The sequence below is a fragment of the Panthera onca genome, chromosome C1 (assembly GCF_046562875.1).
Source record: "Panthera onca isolate mPanOnc1 chromosome C1, mPanOnc1 haplotype 2, whole genome shotgun sequence".
NCBI lineage: Eukaryota > Metazoa > Chordata > Mammalia > Carnivora > Felidae > Panthera > Panthera onca.
Genome location: NC_138346.1, coordinates 63,577,944 through 63,601,099, shown reverse-complemented (window position 1 = coordinate 63,601,099; position 23,156 = coordinate 63,577,944). Strand labels below are relative to the sequence as shown.

The 23,156-nt window shown below is 36.5% G+C and overlaps 1 protein-coding gene across 6 annotated transcripts in view; it reads right to left on the bottom strand.

Annotated features, from left to right (window-relative positions):
• The window catches only part of LRP2 (LDL receptor related protein 2), a 198,753-nt gene that overhangs the window by 86,700 nt on the left and 88,897 nt on the right, over window positions 1-23,156 (bottom strand). For 5 of the 6 annotated variants that reach the window (XM_078451168.2, XM_078451170.2, XM_078451169.2 and 2 more), the window contains exons 17-32: window positions 21,656-21,848; window positions 19,782-19,907; window positions 18,762-18,892; window positions 15,811-15,948; window positions 15,154-15,435; window positions 13,760-13,999; window positions 12,333-12,452; window positions 12,120-12,236; window positions 10,210-10,587; window positions 9,741-9,755; window positions 8,765-9,013; window positions 7,567-7,778; window positions 6,549-6,733; window positions 5,319-5,547; window positions 4,107-4,284; window positions 2,157-2,285 (exon numbers count right to left, since the gene is read on the bottom strand). In XM_078451168.2, coding sequence (XP_078307294.2) covers window positions 2,157-2,285; window positions 4,107-4,284; window positions 5,319-5,547; window positions 6,549-6,733; window positions 7,567-7,778; window positions 8,765-9,013; window positions 9,741-9,755; window positions 10,210-10,587; window positions 12,120-12,236; window positions 12,333-12,452; window positions 13,760-13,999; window positions 15,154-15,435; window positions 15,811-15,948; window positions 18,762-18,892; window positions 19,782-19,907; window positions 21,656-21,848 — 2,922 coding nt within the window. The remainder of the gene's footprint in view (window positions 1-2,156; window positions 2,286-4,106; window positions 4,285-5,318; window positions 5,548-6,548; window positions 6,734-7,566; window positions 7,779-8,764; window positions 9,014-9,740; window positions 9,756-10,209; window positions 10,588-12,119; window positions 12,237-12,332; window positions 12,453-13,759; window positions 14,000-15,153; window positions 15,436-15,810; window positions 15,949-18,761; window positions 18,893-19,781; window positions 19,908-21,655; window positions 21,849-23,156) is intronic. The other variant, XM_060621534.3, reaches the window with a different exon arrangement.

The following is a 23,156-nucleotide window of genomic DNA, read 5'->3' as shown; positions in this document are numbered from 1 at the left end:
AGCGCCTCAACCTTTCTAACAGTGTGTGCAAGGAGTGTTTTCTTCTTATGTTGCACATAATCACTGAGACAATTGTCTTGTGTCTCGCTCACACTGAGTTGGAAACTCATTTTGGATTGGAGGTTGTTTATTGTAGAGGACGCTGGGCGATGTTTCGGTTTGCTAAAATGTTGTTGTTTATTTGGTTTTGGCATTGTGGAGAACATATTTTTGAAAGAATAAAAAGCTATTTTATGCAGAGAAAGATCTTGGCTTAAAATTTTATGTCACCTCATTAGGAAAAAATAGAAATATCTCATAATTCTCTTACCCAACTGTAACCACTATTGGTGCTTATGTGTGTTGTCTCCCAGATCTTTTTAATGCATATTTTTACATGGCCAGTGGTGAACAGCCTGCCTTTTCACTTAACCTCATCGTATGCACTTCCAAAGATATTCCAAACATTTAGTAAACAATATTTTAAAAGCTATTTAACCTGTAAATCAAGTAAAATGTTTTCATCTATAAATGTTAACAAGTCTTCTAAGCTTCTGATTGAAAAAATTGTGCCCCTCTTTTTCTTAGTTAACATATATTGGCATTCAGTTACCCAAGTGGTACTCAAAAATCAATTGAGCAATACTAAAAAAGTTCCACCTCAGTAAAGTCAGCCAATGGAAAACCCACTAGTGGAATTATTTGTGAAACAACAAAAGCTACTACTTAGATATCAATCACCATCAGATCGTTACATTGATTACACCAATCCCCAATGCACAGTTCAACAACCTTTGCATGGTGAAAGAATGCTTTGTATCCAAAATGTCTTTAGCTCAGTTTAATCTCCTGCTGAAAGACTCTGAGGACACACTAAATTAAACAGTGTCAACAAGGATTAGGTGCATAATAAGTCTCTGAAGAAAAATGGCAAATGCCAATCCCTTTGTAAGCATTACCAATAATTAAAATCTTTCATCATGAAAGTATCATTGCAAAATATTATATCTTGATGGAATTCAATTTTCAGTAGGCCTACATTTGCAAAATCTGTAAACACCATTAATTTCCTGGATTCAGCAAAAATTTTCCACTTGAAAAATAACTTTCCCTCTAGATTAAGATTCTGTTTTCTCTTAGCTTAAGGATTTTTTATCATTAAATATTTAATTTTAACTTGTCTGCAACCATTTTTGTCAGGACCAAAACACATTCAAAAACTAAAGTCAAAGACCTTGAATTTAGAATAACTCTCTAGATTTTTAAGCAAAGGTAAATGATTTTTAAAAAGACTTTATTATTGGGGGCAACTGTGTGGCTCAGTCAGTTCAATGTCCAACTCTTGATTTAGGCTCAGGTCATGATCTCGCAGTTTGTGGGTCCCAGCCCCGCATCAGGCTCTGCACTGACAGCACAAAGCCTGCTTGGGGTTCTCTCTCCCACTCTCCACCCACTCCCTGCTCACACTCTCTCTATCAAAAATAAATAAACATTAAAAAGACTTTATTTTGTATCACGTACATACTCCAGCAGAAATCTCTTTTGTGGATTGACTATATCTTTCCCTTTTGTTCTCACTCCCTAATAATACTAATAAGAAGAAGATCTCCATCAACCCAGTAAAGTATCTTGGATGACACAAAGATTAAATTGCTCAAATAATCACTTAACAATCTTTCATACAAAGAAAACTTTCATTTTTAAAATACCAGATATTAAAGTTACTGCAGTTGGAGTCAGAAGGCTTATGCTAGAACACTCATCACTGACTATTAGTGACAACAATAAAAATGAGATAAGGAACCTGAGAGAAGGAAGCCATACACAAGTGTTAAGAATCCTTACTTCCTAAGTGCAGAATTTGGAGCTTCCCATTATCACTGCTTGTCTAACTGTAACCAGGTAAAAGAAAACGTGAGCTTAAGGATTGTTTAATCATATCCACACACAATATGAGCTTTATATACAGAAACTATTACAACTGAGGTGCTCAATTAAATCACCCCACATGGCATGCGTACTCCAAGGGAACACAGCACACGTCCCACATGGCATGCGTACTCCAAAGACTTGCTGAATCAAAGGGAACACAGCACACGTTCCGTTAGCAAGTGGCTTAGAGCTCACACTGCTCTGCTAAACTAAGGCAGCCTCCACACTTAAAGGGCATACGGTACCTCTCAAGCAAGTCACAGAATCGTAAGAAAGACTCCATCCTGAAGGACAAGCACAAGAATAAAGGTGCGGCGTCTGTGAGGAAAGCAAGCATAGATGGCTGCAGGAGGAAGAAGCACATGAATTTTCACCTGTAATGGAAAAAGAAGAGAAGAAAACATTGGTGAATGGAAAACCTCCCACATTGAAGTGCACAGAATGAATTAATAAAGAAAATGTAGCAAAATGTAGTGTACACACACACACACACACACACACATATGCGATATCATTCATCCGTAAAAAAGAAAATCTTGCCATTTGCAATCAGCATAAACTAAGTGAAATAAATCAAAGAGAGAAAGACAATATACTTGTCTATACTATAGTATACTATATGATATACTATATGATATAACTTATGCTATAAGATATATAACTTATAAATACTATGTGCTCTAACTTATACGTGACATCTAAGAAAAACCAAACTCATATGGAGATTGGCAGTTGCCAGATGCATGGAGTAGGTAGTGCACAAAATGGGTGAAAGTGGTCAAAAGGTATAAACTTCCAATTACAAGATAAATAAGTCCTGGGATGTTATGTGAAGCATTATGACTACCATTAACAGTATTGTATTATACATTTGAAAGTAGCTGACAGAGTAGATCTTAAAAGTTCTCATCACACACTCACACACACACACACACACACACACACACACGTTATAATTATGTATAATGGTGGATATTCACTAATCTTATTGTCACTATCATTTCATAATATATACATTTATCAAATCATTGTGCTGTGCACCTAAAATATAATATTATATGTCAAATTTATCTCAATGTAAGTAAATAAATAAATTTTTAAGTATGCACATAGTCATGCTGTTATTGTCCCCCTGGAGGCCACCAGTAGAGACTCAAGTAGATTAAGTTAACCTATGTTGGTTTGGTTTTTTCCTAAATTACTCTACCCTTCCCTGGCATCATGCTTTCAACACAAAACTCATAAGAGAAATAAGAGAGAGAAATGACTTGCCCAAGGTCACAGGTCAATCCTTTATGAACAAATAGCTACTGAGTAACCCAAAGCTCAGTAATAGAAATACGATGCCAAATAACATGTGTCTCCTTGCCTAAGCTAAAAGATCTTTTTACACTAAATGAAATCAATGTGCATTTTCCCTTTGTGACCTTGAAATTTATCCACTATTGTCCAAATTTTGGTTAAATAGTAATCTTTTATCTTTCTATTGATGATATCTTTGTGCAACTCTGCTTTTTAAAATAAGGGAACCTATGTGCACCCCAGGCTCACAGGATGTCCTCTAGATCTTATACATTCTTATTATATATATTGCATTAGATTCATTAATCTATTCATTCACTCAAAAAACATTCACTGTGCTCTAAGCACTATTCTAAGCACTGAGAATACTATAAACATGGGAGCAGATATTCTAAAAAAGGGAGATAGAACTAAACTACCAATGCCAAATTTTTAAATCATCTAGCCACACACACATCTAGGATGTGTGGAATATATCACATCTACATCTAGGAAGACTTAGGATAGCTACACCTACAGAGCACTGGCGCCATAATAAACGAGTCCTAAGAATAAGCTCCTTTAGATCACAGAAGGGTAGCAATGAAAGGATCTAAGGGACTATCTGGTCTATGCAGTATTTGTCAGCCGAGGAAACAGGGATTTAGAAATTGTCACAGAGACAGTAGCCAATTGCTGAATAAAATGACACAGTTTAGGTCTGTTGTTGTTACATACAAGTTTTTAGTTTACCATGATAAATAAAAGTAATGAAAATGTTAGGACTGCGGTGGTTAGTAAAGAAGAAGGGAGTATATTGCCCAAACAAATAGGTCTACAACATTGTACACTTAGCATTCTCAGAATAAGTGCTTTCCAAGCTATTCCCAGGCAAGTGTCTCTGTATCACTTACTATTAGGTTGTTTCACAGGATGAACTGCAACAACCCCCAGGGGCTGCTGAACATTACGAATTATGACTGACTGGTTTCCACCATGCCACTTATTGGCTTGCAAAACCTGATAAGTAGAGCGGTCAGTCCAGTACACAGAGTCTTCAAAGATAGTTAGGGCATAGGGATGTCGCAGAATCTGTGAAGCGAAGAGAAAAGATGAGACTTTGCCAACAAGTACAAACCAAGGCAAAAAATGTAGAAAAGGATATCGTTTAGGATTTAATCATTTAAGACATAGGGAAGTCATTGTTCAGGAGACAGACAAAAAATACACTGCTTGACCTATAATTATCCCACTATAGCACTCAAGATACTTTCACATTTTTGTCGCTTTCATATTGAGAAAGCACTTTCACATTGTGTCGCTCAGTCTTCATTTTTTCTCTGGTCATTACACTGGGCATCCATTTTACAAATGAAAGCAACACTGAAGGGCAGAAAGTAAGGTGACTTATCTGTATCCCCTACTCCCAACCCTTAGCTCCCCCCCCTCCTCTGTTATCACCACTCGTTATCCAGTGCTATTTCTGCCACTACAGATTCACATTAATCTGACCGAGCCTACTTGCATGCTTCCTGAAGGGAGGGAGGCCCTGCCAGGGCCCCTTAAAGCCATAGAACTATCACCAATGGCAATTTTAAATAATGGCTCTTTGCTAAAATATATATTTTCTATATCTTCCCATTCAAATTGTGAAAATAAATTCACCATAATTTTCTGAATAAAAGTTGATTAATGTACAGAATTGTTGAATCAGTATGTTGTACACCCAAAACTAATATAGCATTGTATATCAATTATACTGAAATTAAAAAATACAAAATATACAACAGGCTATGATTTAACTGAGAAAGCTAAATATAAATTATTAATTTTTGCTCAACGCACTTTTTTAAAGTGTAGAAGCAACAGATCAGCCTCTACAGATCAACTTAATCACACAAATCGTTCCCAGACATGGCACAATCTGACCATGAACTAGAATAAAAATATTTATTTTCTGTTAGTAGGAAAGATGGATTGGCCCTCACTCCTGTTGATATTTCCTGGATTGACCTTGTAATGTCTAAGATACAAAAATTAATCTCTTAGTTCTCTTGTTAACTCTATTTGCTTTCTACTAAGCCGCTATTGTGGGTTCAGCGTGGTCTTCCTCAAAACCAACTTACCAAATCACTGGCTATCACCTGCCTCCGATGCTGTCCATTATAATCACAATAGTCTATGTAGTCAAGATAGGAATCTATGAAATAGAGCAGTCTGTTGGGGTAGTCAATAGTTATGCCACTGGGCCAGAAAATCTTGTCCTGAACAATGACACTGCGCAGACTGCCATCCATGCTAGCTCGTTCAATACGAGGGTGATGGCCCCAGTCAGACCAGAACATCAAATGGTCACTGTGGAAAGAAATCAGTTACCAGTCAGAAAGGATATATTTCAATAGGGAAAGTAACTGCCATTTTAAGTAATACAACATCATCTTTATGTTCTGCTTAAAGTAAATCATCTCTAATTCAGAACATCTATACAGAGTTTATTATTTCCTCTGAGTGTCACAAAGTAAAACTGTAATCATAATACAATCATAAGCCATCTGGGTGTTTCTAAAATGTTCATAAAACATGCAGTACATAATGACAATGAAATGTCTCAATGCCTATTCATGTTTCTGTACAATCCACAAATAGTTGATCTAGAAAAATCCATCTGGCCTTGTTTATCTACCCTGTCATTTTTTAAGATAAAAGTCAATTTATTCATCATCAGAGATTCATCATAAATTTCACTGGTGTGTATTACTTTATAATATCTAGGAAATCTATATTGCATCAAGCATAATTTGTCTAACTCACGATCTTACAGAGAAGAACTGAAGTTAGAGAATTTTAAGTAAATTCAAGGAAAGAAGCCATCAAAGGTTTCTAAGCACATGGGAGAATTTCTTCTTCCCGTTACGACCAGCGGGCAAAACTTTTCTTCCTTCCATGACATAAAACGGAGTTCTAATAAACATGAAATTGAAGCAGGAAAATCTTGCCTTTTTGGTTGTATAACCATGTTACAGCAAACTGGCCCGTCTATGGAATACCACTGAATGCATTCATTAGAGACCTAATTATATAATTCTATGACAATCAATTCAATAATTGTGTTACCAAGCTAATAAATCAATGTGTTCTTAAATTGAACAACCAATGGCTCTTATGTACTTTATGAAGAAGAGTATACAGATAAAGGAAGGGTACCAATAACTACTTGGATGGTTACCATATCTATAGAAATGTTTAAACAAGGTTTCATTTAAAATCTTAAGATACACGTATAGGCCAGATCATGCTATTATTGTTTTTCCCTTATAACCATTTCAAGGCGATATCATTAAAAAAAAAAATCTTACCTAGTCCTGGGATCTAATGCTAGTCCCCTTGGATTTGATACATTATGACTAATCAGCACAGTCCTGTGAGTCCCATCCAGTTTAGATACTTCAATTGTTTCCAGAGCATAGTCTGTCCAGTAAAGATTGCGACCTACCCAATCTACCACCATACTTTCAGTCATAGTGACACCACTGTTAAGTAGCTAAAGAAAAAAGGTGAATTAAGAGTGAATTCTACGGAGAATGAATAAATTGAAATTATGTAAACAATTATATGAATAGATTGAAGTTCTATGAAAATCTAGAATCAGGCAACTAAACTTGTCCTAGGATTGCTTGTAAGGATTAGAAAATGTCTTCCATGTAGCCAACCACCAAATCAACAGTACGGCATTCCACGAAAAATATACTACATTTTGTAGAATTGAATACTCTGGGATAACTCTACCGTTGGGTGAGTGTGTACTTTCATTTGGTTTCAAAGCTTTTGCATTTAAACAAAAGCTCTATCCATTCGCTAAATTGGCAACGCTATGAAACTTTATAACGTTCACATGCCAAAATAATATCTTTATTGATTAAATGCCAACAATTACAAAAATAAAGTCCTAAGGGGCAGAGGAAACATAACCAACAAGGGTCAAGAAACTGAAACTGTGGGAGATGGATTGAGAAATATAACTAAATTAAAGCTAAGGAAAAGCAACCCCGTAACTACCCTGCATTTTCCTCTGCTCTCATCCACTAGGGAAAAAAAAAAAAAATTACAAAAGCTATGTCAGAGAGTTTCTGAAGTCTCTGCGTCATGTGACCTGGAATTTAGAATCATGGATCTACCTTCAGAGGTCACATTCTTTTCTAAAACACACATATACTGGGAGTTATGAATGCCCAGGCCCCTTGGGTGCAATGTGGCCCAAAAGGAAAAATGAGAGCTACCCAGGATGAGGTAGGACCTGTTCTCACTGATGAGTAAGAGTAATAATCCCAAGACAGGGGGACTAGTGAGGCCATAGATCAGTAGAAATGTACTTACTACTCTTCTATCTGTTCCGTTTAGAAACGCACTCCAGATTGTACCCTGACCTCCATCAGACCAAAAGACACGACTACTGATTGAATCAAAATCAATAGCTACAATGTGAGAACCATTCCGGACAACTGAATAGATACTGTGAACCTGGGAGGTGATATTGTCAGCAACAATTTGGTTCCGACTTGCCACAAGTAGCAACAGACTTTCGGATGCTGTCCAAGAAGAAAATGCAAAAATGTCAATGAATCAGGGAGCAACCATAATTAAATTAAAACATCTCTTAAATATTTGATGCAATACTTTTGATGACAGAAGGAAGATATAATTCCAAACTATCGTAATAGGGAAAGCAAATTCCTAAAAAAAAAATAATTTAATCACTTCATTCTTTATCTTGATAGTTAGCTCATTTTCATGAGTATTTAAAACAAGCTTTTTCCAAAATATCTTTTTTCCTTGAGTTATACCCCCAGTGTTTGCCTAAATATCAATCTGGAGCAAACTACACTTGCATTCTTCCAGTTACTATTTGTTACTTTTGCAGTTACTTTTGAATTTTATCTTCCTTCCTAGAATGTGGGCTTCCTGATAATTCTTCCTGATAAGAATTGTGTCTTAAATATTTTTGTTTTGCCTGAGGCACTGAGCTGTGGCAGACACTTTTAATTATCTCTCAATATCTCTTCACTTCCTTTTTAGTAATAAATCATACCAAGTTTTAGCATGGTGCACAGCCTTCCCCCACCCCTGGACTGTCTACCATTCAGCCTCTTACTTGAAAAAGAAACTATTATGATAACCTTCTTTCTTTGGTCATTTTTTAGGTGAACCATCCAAATCAATATCCTAATAGCTAGTATAATCACTTTCACATAGTAGAATTAATATTGGTTGAATTGAATCAACTAAGCATTATATATAAAATGCTTAAATATGATATAGAAATAATTTTTAAATAATATAAAAGCCACTGATACTTTAAATAATATAAAAATCATCTACCTATTTATATTTTACTCTCTATTTTCCAAAATATCCCAAGATCTTTACCATTATTAACTTATTTAATCCGCACAATAAACCCATCCAGGATTCAACTCCAACACTGTCAAATGCCTGCATGCAACATTTGATCTTAAACTCTGGAGTGTGCTGTTATTCTGGCTGGAGGTAGTTCACTTTCAAGTTCAGTTATTACCTGTAACTTTGCAAGTCCTTCCGTTAGTGTCTAACGTGTATTCTTTATCACACCAGCACCGGAAAGAACCTCTCATATTGTAACAATGTTGGCTACAAAAGCCTGGGACATCACATTCATAGATGTCTTCACAGGTCTTAGAGTCATTGGCAAGCAGGTATCCTGATGGGCACACGCATTGAGCTCCATAGGGCCCCTGAACACATTGGTGAGTACAACCACCATTGGAATCTGAGCAGCTGTCCTGGTCTAGAATAAAGAAAGAGAAATCACAAAGGAAAAAAAGTCAGGAATCTTTGCTTTTTTTTGTCCCACCCTGTTGTAATATTTATCATACGGTCTCATGCCACCTTCATTGTAATACCTGGGTAAGAGCTAAGAGCAGCTATTCACTTGGATGAGCTCCACAGGCTAGTCAGTATCTGCTCTAATTTCCTTAAGGATTTACTCTCCTCCACAATCACTGTACTTAAACCACTTTTTTTCACTACCACTTCTATTATAATTCCATTTAGTGCAATGAGAGAAACTTAGGGAAATACTGTCAACATCAAAAAACACAACTGTCATTGAGAAAGCATGAAAAGAGACCTAAATTACTTCCTGCTTGCTTTCTGACATTCTTCTACCTATACAGAAATGAAAGATGAGACATTCAAGAGCAAGGCTGGAAGGTCTATGAAAGGGAATAAATGGAAAGGGAAAGGAAATAAGAACATTAGAGGGCACAGATCCACCAACATGCCATCACTCCTTCCTTTCAGGGCCACAGCAGCAATGCCTGAAGCCACCCAAAGTTGGTTCACATGGCTGGTATGCAAATGCCTCTATTTCCATGTGTAGTCTAACTTATTTTTAAGAGACATGACAGGAAACATGCTCCAGAGAGGGAAGTAAGTCAAAATTACTAGAATATTTTCAGCACAAACACAATCCATATAATATCATAAGAATCTAAAATATTTTGCAATCATACCTGGCTGGGGTTCATCTGAGAGTGAGCATTGATTAAAGAGGAAAGAAAGAAAGGACAGCAATTAGGATTGCATGCCAATCACAGGATTTTAATCACAGCAAACACAAATCCCCGGACTTCATTTGCTTTGTGGCAAGTTCTGATTGAAATTAGAAAATATTAAAGTTAGAAAAACTTAGGACCACAATCCAAAACAAAAATTAATTTGACAATCTAATGGCCTCATTTAGTCCCATTTTTCTAAAAAAGAAGTAAAAACACAGAACCAAGTGCAAAGGATTTAATGAGAAATATCATCCAGTGGTGATTTATTTGAAGTCCATGATGCTTATCCCTACACAGATTTGAATTCATAGAGGAACTGAAATCCCTTCCTTAAAGCTGCATGGGGACTCTGACAATGGTGATGCACAGAAGGCCACTGCTCAGAATGAATTCATGGCCATTAAACTGTGGTCAGGAAACTTACTGCAAAGTGGGGATTCATCTGTCCCATTGGGGCAGTCAGAGATGCCATCACACACTGCACTCAGATTCACACAGATGCTATGGCCAGGGCACTGCCATTGCCAACTGGGACAGTGAAAGGCCTGAGTAGGGCAGTCCTTCTCATCACTCATATCCCTGCAGTCATTGTCCCCATCACAGAGCCAATCTCTGTAGATGCAGTTTCCATTATCACACAGGAAGTGAGTTGAAGGGCAGGTCTTGGCGGCACAGCCGTGATGCTCATCAGATCCAAAGATGCAGTCTGGGTGCCCATCACACTCCCAGCTCTTCGGGATGCAGACACCATCTGCTTGGCACTGAAATTCATCTGGGTGGCACATCCCAGGAGGCCTAGTTGCTAAGATAAATGCATGGGAGAGATGAGCTTATGAAGGTAATTCATAATCCTTTTTATATAATTCCTAGATTAAGAAGAAATGATTTTGGAGCAATGGTGGGTTTCTGATAATGACTATAACAAATTTAATATTAAAATCTAGAACGATATAGGGTTCTCAGACATTGCAGTGCACAAAAATTTTTCTACGAGTTCGATTTGTCCCTGAGTCAAAAGAAAATCGTTTCATGTGTTTTTGACGTTCGTTCAACTACAGGTTAATAATAAAATTCATCTTCTTCTTTATTAAATAATCACCAGTTCACTTCAATAGAATTCAAATTGCCATTAATTTGTTACTTTGAATTGATCAGTTTAATATCAAGTATTTGGATGTTATTAATTTTCCCTCAAATGAACTACATCCAATGAAACCAGCACACGATAAGTAAACAAAGGGTGACAGTAAGTCCTTAATTCTTTGCTAAGTTTCCACTATTCATTGAAAGATGAGAGTTGCTTCCGTATATCACAGGGGTAAACCCAAGTTTCCTCCCAGGGACCTTGTAAGGCAACCACAAGTCAGTGGCAATTGGTAGTTTAACCACAAATCATCACAGAAGAATTCCATGTTTTCAACAGAAAACAGGAACACCAGTGACTATGAATTTCTGGGTGTTGTATACATCTATAAAGTATTAAGCATTTTATTTAACTTTTCTTTTTATACATAGGCTTAAAAACTTATTTTCTGAATGGGGAGGAAAATTGATAAACACCTGCTTTTCATGGTCTAAAACACCATTATTCTAACAAGTGATCAACTTAAATCCATTTGACATAATTAGTGAGCAATAAAAAATCATGTCCACTATAGGTCTCTAGCCCATGGAGATTATAAATCCATCAGATTTATATTTTATGAAGTTCTCCTTGAATCCTATGACTAGAAGGAATTTCTTTTCCATGAACCCAATTGAATTTTATCTGTATCATTTCTAAGGCCTTCATTAATATGTACCTTGCTTCAATTATTTCTTATGTTATATAATTTCTCTTACCCTACTCTAAGAACAAAGACCACACATAACATCTTAGTAGATATTCAGCAAAAAATAGCTACAAAAGAATTCGAGTCAATATCAAATACTACTCCACACCCTATCTATACCATGATTTGACCGATCTACTGAAATTTAAAAGAAACAATTAAGATATATCATTATATATAGCAAGCCTCAAAAACTTGAAACCCACAAATTTGGGATGTCCTAGGAAATATTCATAGTGAGAACAAAAATATCTAAGAAACATGGAACCTACTTAAGAGACTGGAAAGTGCCCATTTGTAAAACCACTTGATTCACAAATTTAAGTTATTATTTGGAAATACCTAGTCAACTCTACTGTATATTCAATACTGTATATTCAATACTCTTTGATAATAGTTTGTAATTTAAGCTGTCTTCTCTCCAGTGTATGCGAATTAGAAAAAACCTATGATAATATGAAATGATTCCTTGGCCTAAAACATGTAGGAATATGGTACTTACAACAGTCTACCTCATCAGAGTGGTCATTGCAGTCAAAAACACCATCACAACGATATATGTTGCTAATACATCGACCCTCACTGGCACATTTGAATTGGGAAGCAGTGCAATTAATTACTAAGAATGAAAAAAAAAAGCATTCGAAATTAGCTCAAGGAAAAAATGACTACACATTTTTAAATGTCATGAATAAAAATAAAGCAATCCACTTACCACAACCATTTTCATCAGATCCATCAACACAGTCCTTGTCCCCATCACAGACAAAAGATAGGTCAATACATCGATGATCAGGACAACGAAACTGACTAGGTAGGCATGTCTCTGTAAATTCTAACGTCATTCAAAAACAAAACCAAGTAACAGTTTATTTCTTGTTCAGTGGGTACCGGACCGAAGCTGCAAAATGCTAAGGAGATACATAAGTTATCTCATTTGTACATGTGTTCAAAATTCCTTCACATCAGCCATATAGCCAAAGTTAGCCCAGAAGAGTACTCAAAGCCAGGACAGTTTGAGGGAAGAGGAATAAGAAGATTATAGGTCAGAGTCAGATTCTGTGATTAAACCTTGAAAAATACATTACGCTTACCAAAGTGAGCATCATGGGCTTGGACTGGACTATACCTCATGAATACAATTGGGTCTATGACTCTCCACCAAAGCTAAGCAACGGAGCCCAACTGGGCACCATGGTCAGCCTGACCCACATGCCGCAACAGTATATAGACAGATCATGACTGGATTTAGTCCAAACTCTAAGCAGAACGTTTCTAGAAGCCAGGGTCCTACCTTGCTAAAGAGACATACCCTTAGAGTCAGATGTGCTGGCTGTCCCATCCACAATATGAAACTATATTAAATATAGATGCACAGAATGTGAAAACTAGAAGAGGTCTGAAAACCCATCTGCTACAGAGGGAAGTGACTTGCCTAGTCATGTAACCAAGACTAGACCTTGGTCCAGGGAACTCCATCCACCTTCAACTACTATTGTAGACACAAAAACAAACAACAACCTAAGTGAAATCAGAACAGCAAGATGAAAAGCAGGCAGACAGCACCAATGAAATTTAAATTTTCTGTGCTTCTGCGCTTTATTCCCTTTTTGCCTGTATGAAACAAAAAGAAAAACCAATAGCCAAATGTCTTATATGATTTAGAATAAAACAAATTTGTGATATATAGATATATATAGATAGATAGATATAGATATCTATATCTATCTATATATACATACATACATATAGTGGATGTATAGTGGATATATAGATATATATATCTGTGGATATATATATAGTGGATATATAGATATATATATAGATAGATATAGATATCTATATCTATCTATATATACATACATACATATAGTGGATATATAGTGGAGGAATTGTTTCCCACTTGTGTCTGGATGTTAGACACAGTCCTTTTTCTGCATCCATAAAACTCAGTGACCAGAGGACTCTAAGCATCTTTACTCTTTACTCTGATAGCCTATTGATACAGGGATTGACAGATGGAATAATGATTACAATCCAACAAAAATTGTGTGAGCCTCAGAGGAAAATGTGCAAGGCCTACTAATTGTTCAAATCTATTCATTAGGCTGACCAACCAAGAGAAGTCTGCGCAAAACTTACCGCAATTCTTCTCATCAGATCCATCTGCACAATCATTATCTGTGTCACAGAGCCAGCTCCTTGGGATACACAGATTATTATCACAGGTGAATAAGGATGCAGGGCAGGAAGTGGGTGCCTGGGACGGACAGTTCTGCTCATCACTGCCATCCACACAGTCATTCTGCTTGTCACACTTCCAGTGTGCAGGGATGCACTCTCCGTGGCTACAGGTGAACGCTGAAGATGCACAGGAATTATCTACAACGGAAACAAACTGGTCACAAAGACATTTTCTTTTACAGCCCTATTAAGTGAGTTCTTACCTTGTAAAAGCCCGGTTCTTCAATGGGAGCATATATACAAAATAAAGAGAGACGTGCACGTCATTCTTATCATCACCATTGGCTGACATTTATTTAGCAATTGTCATAAGCCAGGCATTTTTCTAAGTGTTTTATACATACTTTTTCTCTCTTAATCTTCACAAGTATACTGTGTGGTATGTATAAGTATCTGCATTTTACAGATGAGGAAACTGAGGCTTTGAGAGATTTAGGAATCTCCCTAAGATTCAATCTCTAGTTGGTGTGACCTGACACCCATCCCGTACTTCTCAGCTACACTTCGTCTAATCTCAATTTCACACTTAGTCTAAAGAAACCTTGAAAAGGTGTCATTGGAAAAACACAAATTGATAAAATATTCAGGTAAAAATTTGTACATTTAAAACAAGAAGAAAATTTTAGAAATTTCAGACAAGTGGGCACTTTTATTTTCAAATCTGGCAGTCTTCTTTCTCTCCAAAAAGACAGGTTATCATTATTATTGATCTCACCTTGATAGAGAGTTCTTAGATTTCAATGATTCTTTTTTTAAATTTTAATGGAATGCTTTTGTTTTCTACAATAGCATTCATTAGGCCCCCGACTTTATACACCAGATTACCATGGAAAGAAGAATGTAAACATTAAGACCATCAGTTCACCCCTATTTTACTCCAAAGTGGGGGAAAGGAAATATACCACTTGAAATTTTCAAACGCAATTATTACAAGTACCGATTATGAAATATATTCTTTCAGATACTAAAGGTTATAATCTATTTATTCTGACTTGACTTTTGGAGGAGCTTGTAATGACTGCATTGGTCCAAACATCCAATGTCAGATAAAAACTAAATGTTGCTGAAGATAGCCCAAATCAATGGTAGAAATCAACTATAGCATGATCTATGAATGATATTTACTATCTAGCTTCCTATAGCCTTGGGGGTACATATTAAAAAATCCGAACTTCTAGAAGATATTTTCCCCCACAGAGATAACCCAACCATAAAAAAGAAAAAAAAGAAAAAAAAGGTCCACCTCTCTGTTCTATTCGTCACTGAGTATCTCCTATGTATAAGCTACTTACTAAATTTGCCACATAGGTGCTCATCGCTGTTATCGTGACAGTCATCTACTCCATCACAGCGGTAGTGACTGGGCACACATCTGCCGTTGCTACATGGAAAGGAAAGGGCACCACACTGCTCCAGGGGTGGTTCATGGGATGGGTCTTCCTGGCATGTCAAGTGATTAGAAGTCAAATTCATTCCATACGGACAACCACACACCCGCTGGAAATTTGGCACTGGGAAGCAGAAGTGGCTGCAGTCACCGTTTGGATGTGTGGGTCGGTTACAGTAGTTAGAACCTGCAAAAGCAATGAGGGAGACAGTGAGTTATGTACATTCCCACTGGGTTGATCACAGGGTTAGTGGTGAAGGAAAACAAATGGGAAAGAACAGTGTTCATACCCAACACTAAAAAGTAGCTGCTTCTTAGAAATCAACATGCCAAGTGGAACATTCAGTTTAAACACAGAAAACGTCCTAAAATGTGTTTTTCCTGACAATATCTTTAGGATTAACAAAGTTGAACAGAGATTGTTAAGTCTTACACTATTTAACTATCTGGGTAGCAGGAATATATAACAATCAGGAGCTATATTAAATCATACATACTAAAAAGTAAAGGAGCCACCATATTAAACAAAATACAACCATGTAAAAGAACTTGGCAACCTCACCAGTCTGAGTGTTGGCATCATATGATTTCACATGCATTATATTAGTGATGCCACTTCGGATAACTCTCATGTCTCCACCATCCATTTTCCTCACTCGAACGATGGCACCCAGTCTCCAGTCGGTAAAAAACACATAGTCTAAGAAGAAATACCAGTGATTAGTATTATCATCACAGCTCACTTTGGAAAATGCAATAGACTTGTAACGCTTCTTGCAAATGTGAGAAGATTCTCCCACAAATATCTGTAATATATTTCTGCGATCATTTTCTGTGACTTATTACTCTCTAGAAATGGCTCCTTAGAAGGCTACATATTTAATGATACCAGAGTTCTGGTTCAGGCAGGCATGTATGGAGTATTGTGATGGTATTTAATAGCAATTAGGTTTGGACTTCCATAGGTAAAAATAAAAAATTGGGGGGCGCCTGGGTGGCGCAGTCGATTAAGCGTCCGACTTCAGCCAGGTCACGATCTCGCGGTCTGTGGGTTCGAGCCCCGCATCAGGCTCTGGGCTGATGGCTCAGAGCCTGGAGCCTGTTTCCGATTCTGTGTCTCCCTCTCTCTCTGCCCCTTCCCCGTTCATGCTCTGTCTCTCTCTGTCCCAAAAATAAATAAAAAAACGTTGAAAAAAAAAATTGGATTATTCAGTAGAGCATTAGATGTGTCTCATATGACCGAGTTCTTATCCCACCTAACGCACTAAACTTCTCAGTGCTTATAGGCAAGTACTTAACTGGATGAGGGTTCTTTTTTAGTAAAATTAAGGAAATAACTACATCTCTAAGCTCCCTTCCAGATCAACCCTTGTATATATCCCATGTCTTAATTGAGGACACTAATTTTGTAGCTCTGGGGATCAATCAAATTATCCACAGAAGTGTGCCTACCTCTCCAACTGTAGTAATATTCCATGAAGTTCAAAATAGTTAGTCATGTTCCCTTTATGCTACCAGAGCAAGAAAGTAAACACACACATTTTGAATAGAATCAGTGGATTTTTCTTTTTAACAATACTTTAAAATTCCCAGCTAACCAAAAAATGCCAAAAATGCCACAAATTTTATCATTAGACCAATTTCCCTTATCTGTGGCCTAATCAATGACTAATCAGTCACTGGAGTTACTAAACCTTATCTAGACTGACTGACAATCTCAATTCCACGACTCATGAAGGTATCTTACTATACTTAAATAGATAAGAAGTTCCATAAACCTTTCACTCCTGTGTGGTGCACAGATAGCCAGGCATATCTAGCCTTTCCATAAAAAGAAGGATAATTTCTATGGTGTTGTGCAATCAAAGAATTTTCCAGGGGCCTGTGGGTGGCTCAGTCAACTCTTGGTTTCAGCTCAGGTCATGATTTCCCAGTTTGTGGGTTTGAGTCCCACATCAGGCTCTGTACTGACATGCAGAGCCTGCTTGGGATTCTCTCTCTCTTCCCCCTCTCTCTCAAAATAAACTTAAAAAAAAAATAATTTTCTATAAGAAATTCACAATGAAGGGCAGTGTTGGGAGAAACCTATTATTATTATTATCATCATTATTATTACTATTATTATTATTATTATTTGGGGAACATGGTGCTGCTTTTGTGAGTATGCACTAAAATTTTTTTCATACTGATGAAACCAAAAGGTATTGAAAGTGCCTTTTTATTCAATCCCAAAACATTCCCTCAAGGAGCAGGAAAAATTTAACATTCTTACAATGTTCCTATGTGACATCAAATGGCTGTCTGACATCATTAGTGAAAAGGGCGTGAGTAAGTGGAAAGGCATAAATAGAAAGGGGTGAGTATGTAGAATTGACTCATCTCATCATAAAAACTTACTCTCTCAAGAGCATTTTTAAAATATTTTTAAATGCCATGCACTCCTCCACAGATAAACAGACAGCAGGATGGAACATGCAATATATTTACTACTATTCATTCCACACTATATGCATGGGAGAAAGTCTTTATGATTTACAGTCAGTATCTAGCCTGTTAAAGCACCTTGCTAATTATCCAGAGTAGGATGTTCCATCCAAGTACACAAGTACATATGGTCCAGGGCCTTTCGTGGATCACAAAACGGCACTAACTGGACTAATTATGGTTTGTCAAACAGAACCAGGTTAGATTTGAGTCTCTCTTCATCCTCTTGGCCTGGCAATTTTGTACAATGCACAAGCTATACAATCATTTGCAGAAACCTTGTGTTCAAGACTAAATAAACCACCTGTTTCACAATGCCAAGCTACACTCAACTCAATACCACAACTCCACTCAAGGGGGGAGCCAGGACAAGGAAAACTGAAACATTGTGATCATTGCTGCTGTGTTTCCCAGAATTTCACACCCCCAAGCAATCTTTACTATCAGCATTAAATTATCGGAAAGGTTCATGAAAAAACAACTACGTCTAGCTCTTTTTCACAAGACATATACTAATTTCTATATAACAACAATGATATCAGTTACCCAATATGTGTCTAAAAAGTTTCAGAGTCATTCAGTGCCTATGCAGTTGATAAACGTGTGTAGTAGCTTTCCCACATGGATTCTAAGAAGGTTTTTACAAAGAATAACAAAACGCAAGGCACCACAAACACTCCTAGTGTTTTATTCTTAAAAGTGATGAAATCAGTAGTTTATTTCTTTGGGAGATATTTATATCATAGAGTACTTGGGGAGTTTATAATACATGTAATCTACAAAATGCTATACCTGTATAAATTGTCAATTATTATCTAAAAGCGTCTAAAACAAAAAATTCACAAAGTGAAAATGGTCAGTCAAAAAAAACAAATGTTTTGTCTACACATAATAGCACCATTCTCATTTTTTGTATTCTAAAGTAACCAACTTTTCTGGAGTTGTGAGATTGCCAAATGAGGATGAGTCTACTGTTAACAATTTGCAAAGTACAAAAAAAACACACACTTTTATTGCTTCAAAGCATACCTCCAAAGACAGTAAGTCCAAATGGATGTGTCATCTGCTGTATATGGCCCAGGTTTCTTCTGTCTAAGCCATCAAAGGTGCTGTGCTCAATTTTATCAAAAAAGGCATCTACCCAGTACAACCGTAAAGCACTAAAATGATAAAATACTTAGTTATCTGTTATCCAGAAACTAGTAATGCACCCTTTCCACGGAGGACAATCATAAATGGTATGTTCAGTTGAAACATTTATTAAACAAAGTTTTAAAGATTAGATTATACTCACTAAAAATGTGATAGTTTTTGAAAATGGCATGATTTCATTCTTTTTCATCACCTTACTTATGCCCCCCACCATACGTTCTAACGAAGCAATTTTTAATTGTCTTAAAAATTTTTTAATGTTATCTTCCAGTTAGGTATTTTATTTTTCTCCTGGTTAAGTCCATAAGTTAACAAAATATTGGTAGTAATCTATGTTTAAAAGACTACATATATTTCTTCCTTTTGTCTCTTCTATAGACTACTTTGGCATTAATCTCTGTAAGCTTTTTTACCCCGTTATCTTTTCCTATGTTCCTAGATCATCAATTTCCTGAGAACTCTATCTTATACTTCAAAATTCTCCCAGAGTATATATATGCAAATACACATTTGTTAATTAATTGAAACTAAAGATTTCCTACCCACAAGATGCTCCCTATGAAAATTACGCATCACCTGGACTTCATCAAATCCCCTATCCTACTTCTAATGTGATTTCCGTCTTGCCTCCTCTGTACGGACCTCCCACAAGGTCCTATCATTCTGCTCCCTCTATCAATATCCTCAGAATGTTCATGAGTGCATTAGTTTTCATCCCAGCAGAAGTTGGCTAACTATGTGTTCTTTGTGTCCTTGTATCATACTATGTCCTTCTCCCAGTGCCAATGATGTAAAAATATCTGAGTGCAAGTAGTACCAGTTTCCTCACTCCATCATACTGCTTCATGTGGTCCACACTAAGAGGGAACTTAATAATTCACAATGATTCCTACTTACCCCCAGTCAATGGCCAACCCATTGGGCCATCCAAGAGTAGTGTTTACTATAGGCAAAAGGTTAGATCCATCACTCCATGCTCTCATAATTTTAGCAGGACGGAACCAATCAGTGAAGAATATATACCTAGAAAAAGAGGTAATAAATCAAAAATGTTAACACTGGAACAAACTACATGACTCAGATTTTCCAGAGACATGTTACAATTTCATTTTCTGTATATGTTCTTGGGCTTATGCAGAAAAAATAAAATCTGTTTAATAGGCAAGTTTAGTGTACTATCGATCTCTTAATTAAAAATTCAGTTAGCAATATATAACTAAAGTCATAAATACAATGGCATTAAAATGGGCATCCAGAGCAAAGAACCAATGTGCTAGACTTGGGACATGAAACTATTGTCACCAAGTAGATTCTTTAAAAAGACATAATTCAGGTTACATTTTAAGATTTTATTTTTTAAGTAATCTCTAAACCCAACATGGAGCTCGAAACTACAACCCCTAGATCAAGAGTCACACCCTCCACTGACTGAGCCAGCCAGGCACCCCTGGGTTACTTTAAATACTCCCAAGTTGTTGAAATGAAATAATATACTATGAGCAAGAATACAGATTTTAATCTCTCTTTCCTCTCTGGATTAAACATCTAGGTCACACTAGATAGCTCTTTAGTCATCTTCCACAAGGAAAGCATTTCATCTCGGTTGAAGAATGCACCCAAACCAACTCTCACTCTCTATCCAAGGTAAACTTTTATTCTGAGGAGTGACAAAAAGAAAAATCTAGGGGTAAAAAACAAACAAACAAACAAACAAAACTTTTCTCTCTCATGTGACCCTTAAAATTAGTCTTTCCAAAACATAATTTTCTGAAATGTGACTTCATATTATTTAAATGAAGGAGTCAGTAGGAAAGGAATTTAACAGCTCTTCAAAACCAAATGGCTAAGATTTAGTTTAAGATAAGTTCATTAGGAAATCAACTCTTTACAGGGCAATAAAATGTATTATTAATAATATCACCAGTTTTTAAATGTTTCTTACATTATTTCACAGGAAGAAATTTAAATACAAAATAAACACTCTGAGGCATCATACAGAGTTCTTTAGATACAAAGGCTTTGTAGTCAGATAGGTCTGAAATTTGAGTACTAACTGTTGTTTATCAGGTATTATATCTTCCTGCCTCACAAACCAGCTTTTGAATTAGACAAGATTATGTCAAGTGCTTACTCTGTGTCCTCCAGAAATCAGGTTTTAGTGACTTACCACTCACTTTCTTTTTTCTTTTTAAACTCCACTCAAATACAGCTACCAAGCTCAGACTTGTTCCAAACAAACATATTCGCTATTAACCGGATTTAAATAAGAAAGGTAAGAACCTAAAAGGAATAGTATAAACTGTTCTGCCTTTTCTTGTCTGACACCACCAATCACGGAATGGTTAAACATGAAACTTAGTCTGTGGTCTGAAAGACTTTTTATTCTGAAAACTACTGAATGATTAAGCAAGTTTTGCCACGCTTTGTATCAATACATTAAAGCGGGGAAAGAATTTGATCCTTTCCTGATAATTCCACTGCACATTCAATCCTTTTCTACTGAATCTGTATCACATTGTTGGTCCTCTTCAACTGTGGAAAAAAAACACACTTCAGTGAAGACTGGGAAAGCTGAAACTAAGGAGAAAGTGATTTCAAGGAGATGAAATGATTACTTAAACTTATGCTACAGGGATAAAATTTAAGGTGATTTCAATTTATGTAGTTCAATCTTATATTTGCTGAGCTTGCCAAATAAATGTGGCATCACTTTTCAATAACTTTAAAAGACATACAGTTTCAAGCTTTTCAGGAAACATGAACACACTTACCCAGCAATAGGATGAACTACAATTGATCGTGGGTTATTTAAATTCTGGATTATTGCACGTCTCGATTTATCAGCTAACCTCATGACACTGATACTCCTGTAAGAAGCATCTGTCCAATAAAGATTCTTTGAAATCCAATCAAAAGTCAAACTTTCAACACTTTCCACCCTGTTGGCGGTGAGAATTTCTCTTCCTGTAAGTTGAAATATGAACAAGGTTTAAGCTAAATATATTTTATGCCATACATTTTCCAACTACTGCATATTTAAATTGTGTCAAAGTTATAACATATTTCAGTAACCCACGTGGAATTCTTAAAAAACAAAACAAAACAAAACAAAACCACTGCTGAGCAACCAGAGATAAAACTAGAATCTATCCATTCCCAAAAGTTTGGATCTCAAAAAACAGATATGATTCTGATAAACTGAACCAGAAGTGGTATGCCCTACATTTACTCCCTTGTTCAACCTTCCAGAAAAAAATTTCTCATTGCAGAACATCTGAAAGAAGAGAAGATACCTGAGTTCACATATTCACAAGCACCACCCACAGAGAGCTCTGATAAGCCACCAGGTACCACTGGCAGGAGATCTCTGAGGTGTGACCACCCAACCTTCTCAACAGCCTTTCAAACTGCAAAGTTGCCCTATTTTGAAAAGACCAGCAAAGATTCCAAATGGAAATCAGAGGTACAGGAGGAAAAAAAAGACCACTTTTCTCTTGGTGAAATTTTTAAGTCTTTTCCCCTTTTTCTTATTTTCATTAAGGAAATCTGAATCACAGTCAATAACACTTTTTGAAGTAGGGAAAACCATCGTAGTGCTTTTTCCATTCATTTACTTAGCAAATTATAAAAGAAAGTCTTCTATGTGCCAGACACCATACTAGATACTTAGGAAACATAATATTGCTAATAGTATTTGTAATAATAGCTTATATTGAGCACTTACAAGCCAGGAACTGGCCCAAAGATTTTACATGGAATCATCCATCATCACAACAGTTCAAGGAAGGTGGTATTATTAGCAACCTTATTTTGTAGATGAGGAAACTGAGTCATAGAAGAGTGAAGCATCTTGAAAGAAGTGTGGACACTGCCTTTGAAGGATTTATAATGAAGTGGAGGCAATTAAACTAAGAGGTAGAAATCAAAAAGTAATGGGTATTTTGACAGATGTGCATGGAATGGTATGAAACACAGACTCCAAATGAAGCACAAGGTGAGGTGGAGGTGTGGACAGTTTTCCCAAAGGAAGGGGTGAATTAGGTGCTGTAGGAAAGGAAAGACTTGGAAGTGAGAAAGAGAGAGATTGAGAACTCCATGTGTTTTAGAGGTTAATCAGTTAATGACAGAGGTTAAGAGAAAGGGAGAAATTTAGGTAACCACCAGACCCTGGGAGGAATGGGGGTGGGGAGGGGTGATAAGAGGGAAAGGGACAGTGGTCATGCTCTACATGCTCTAAGGCAGGAAGTCTTACATGGAGTAAAGATGTCTACT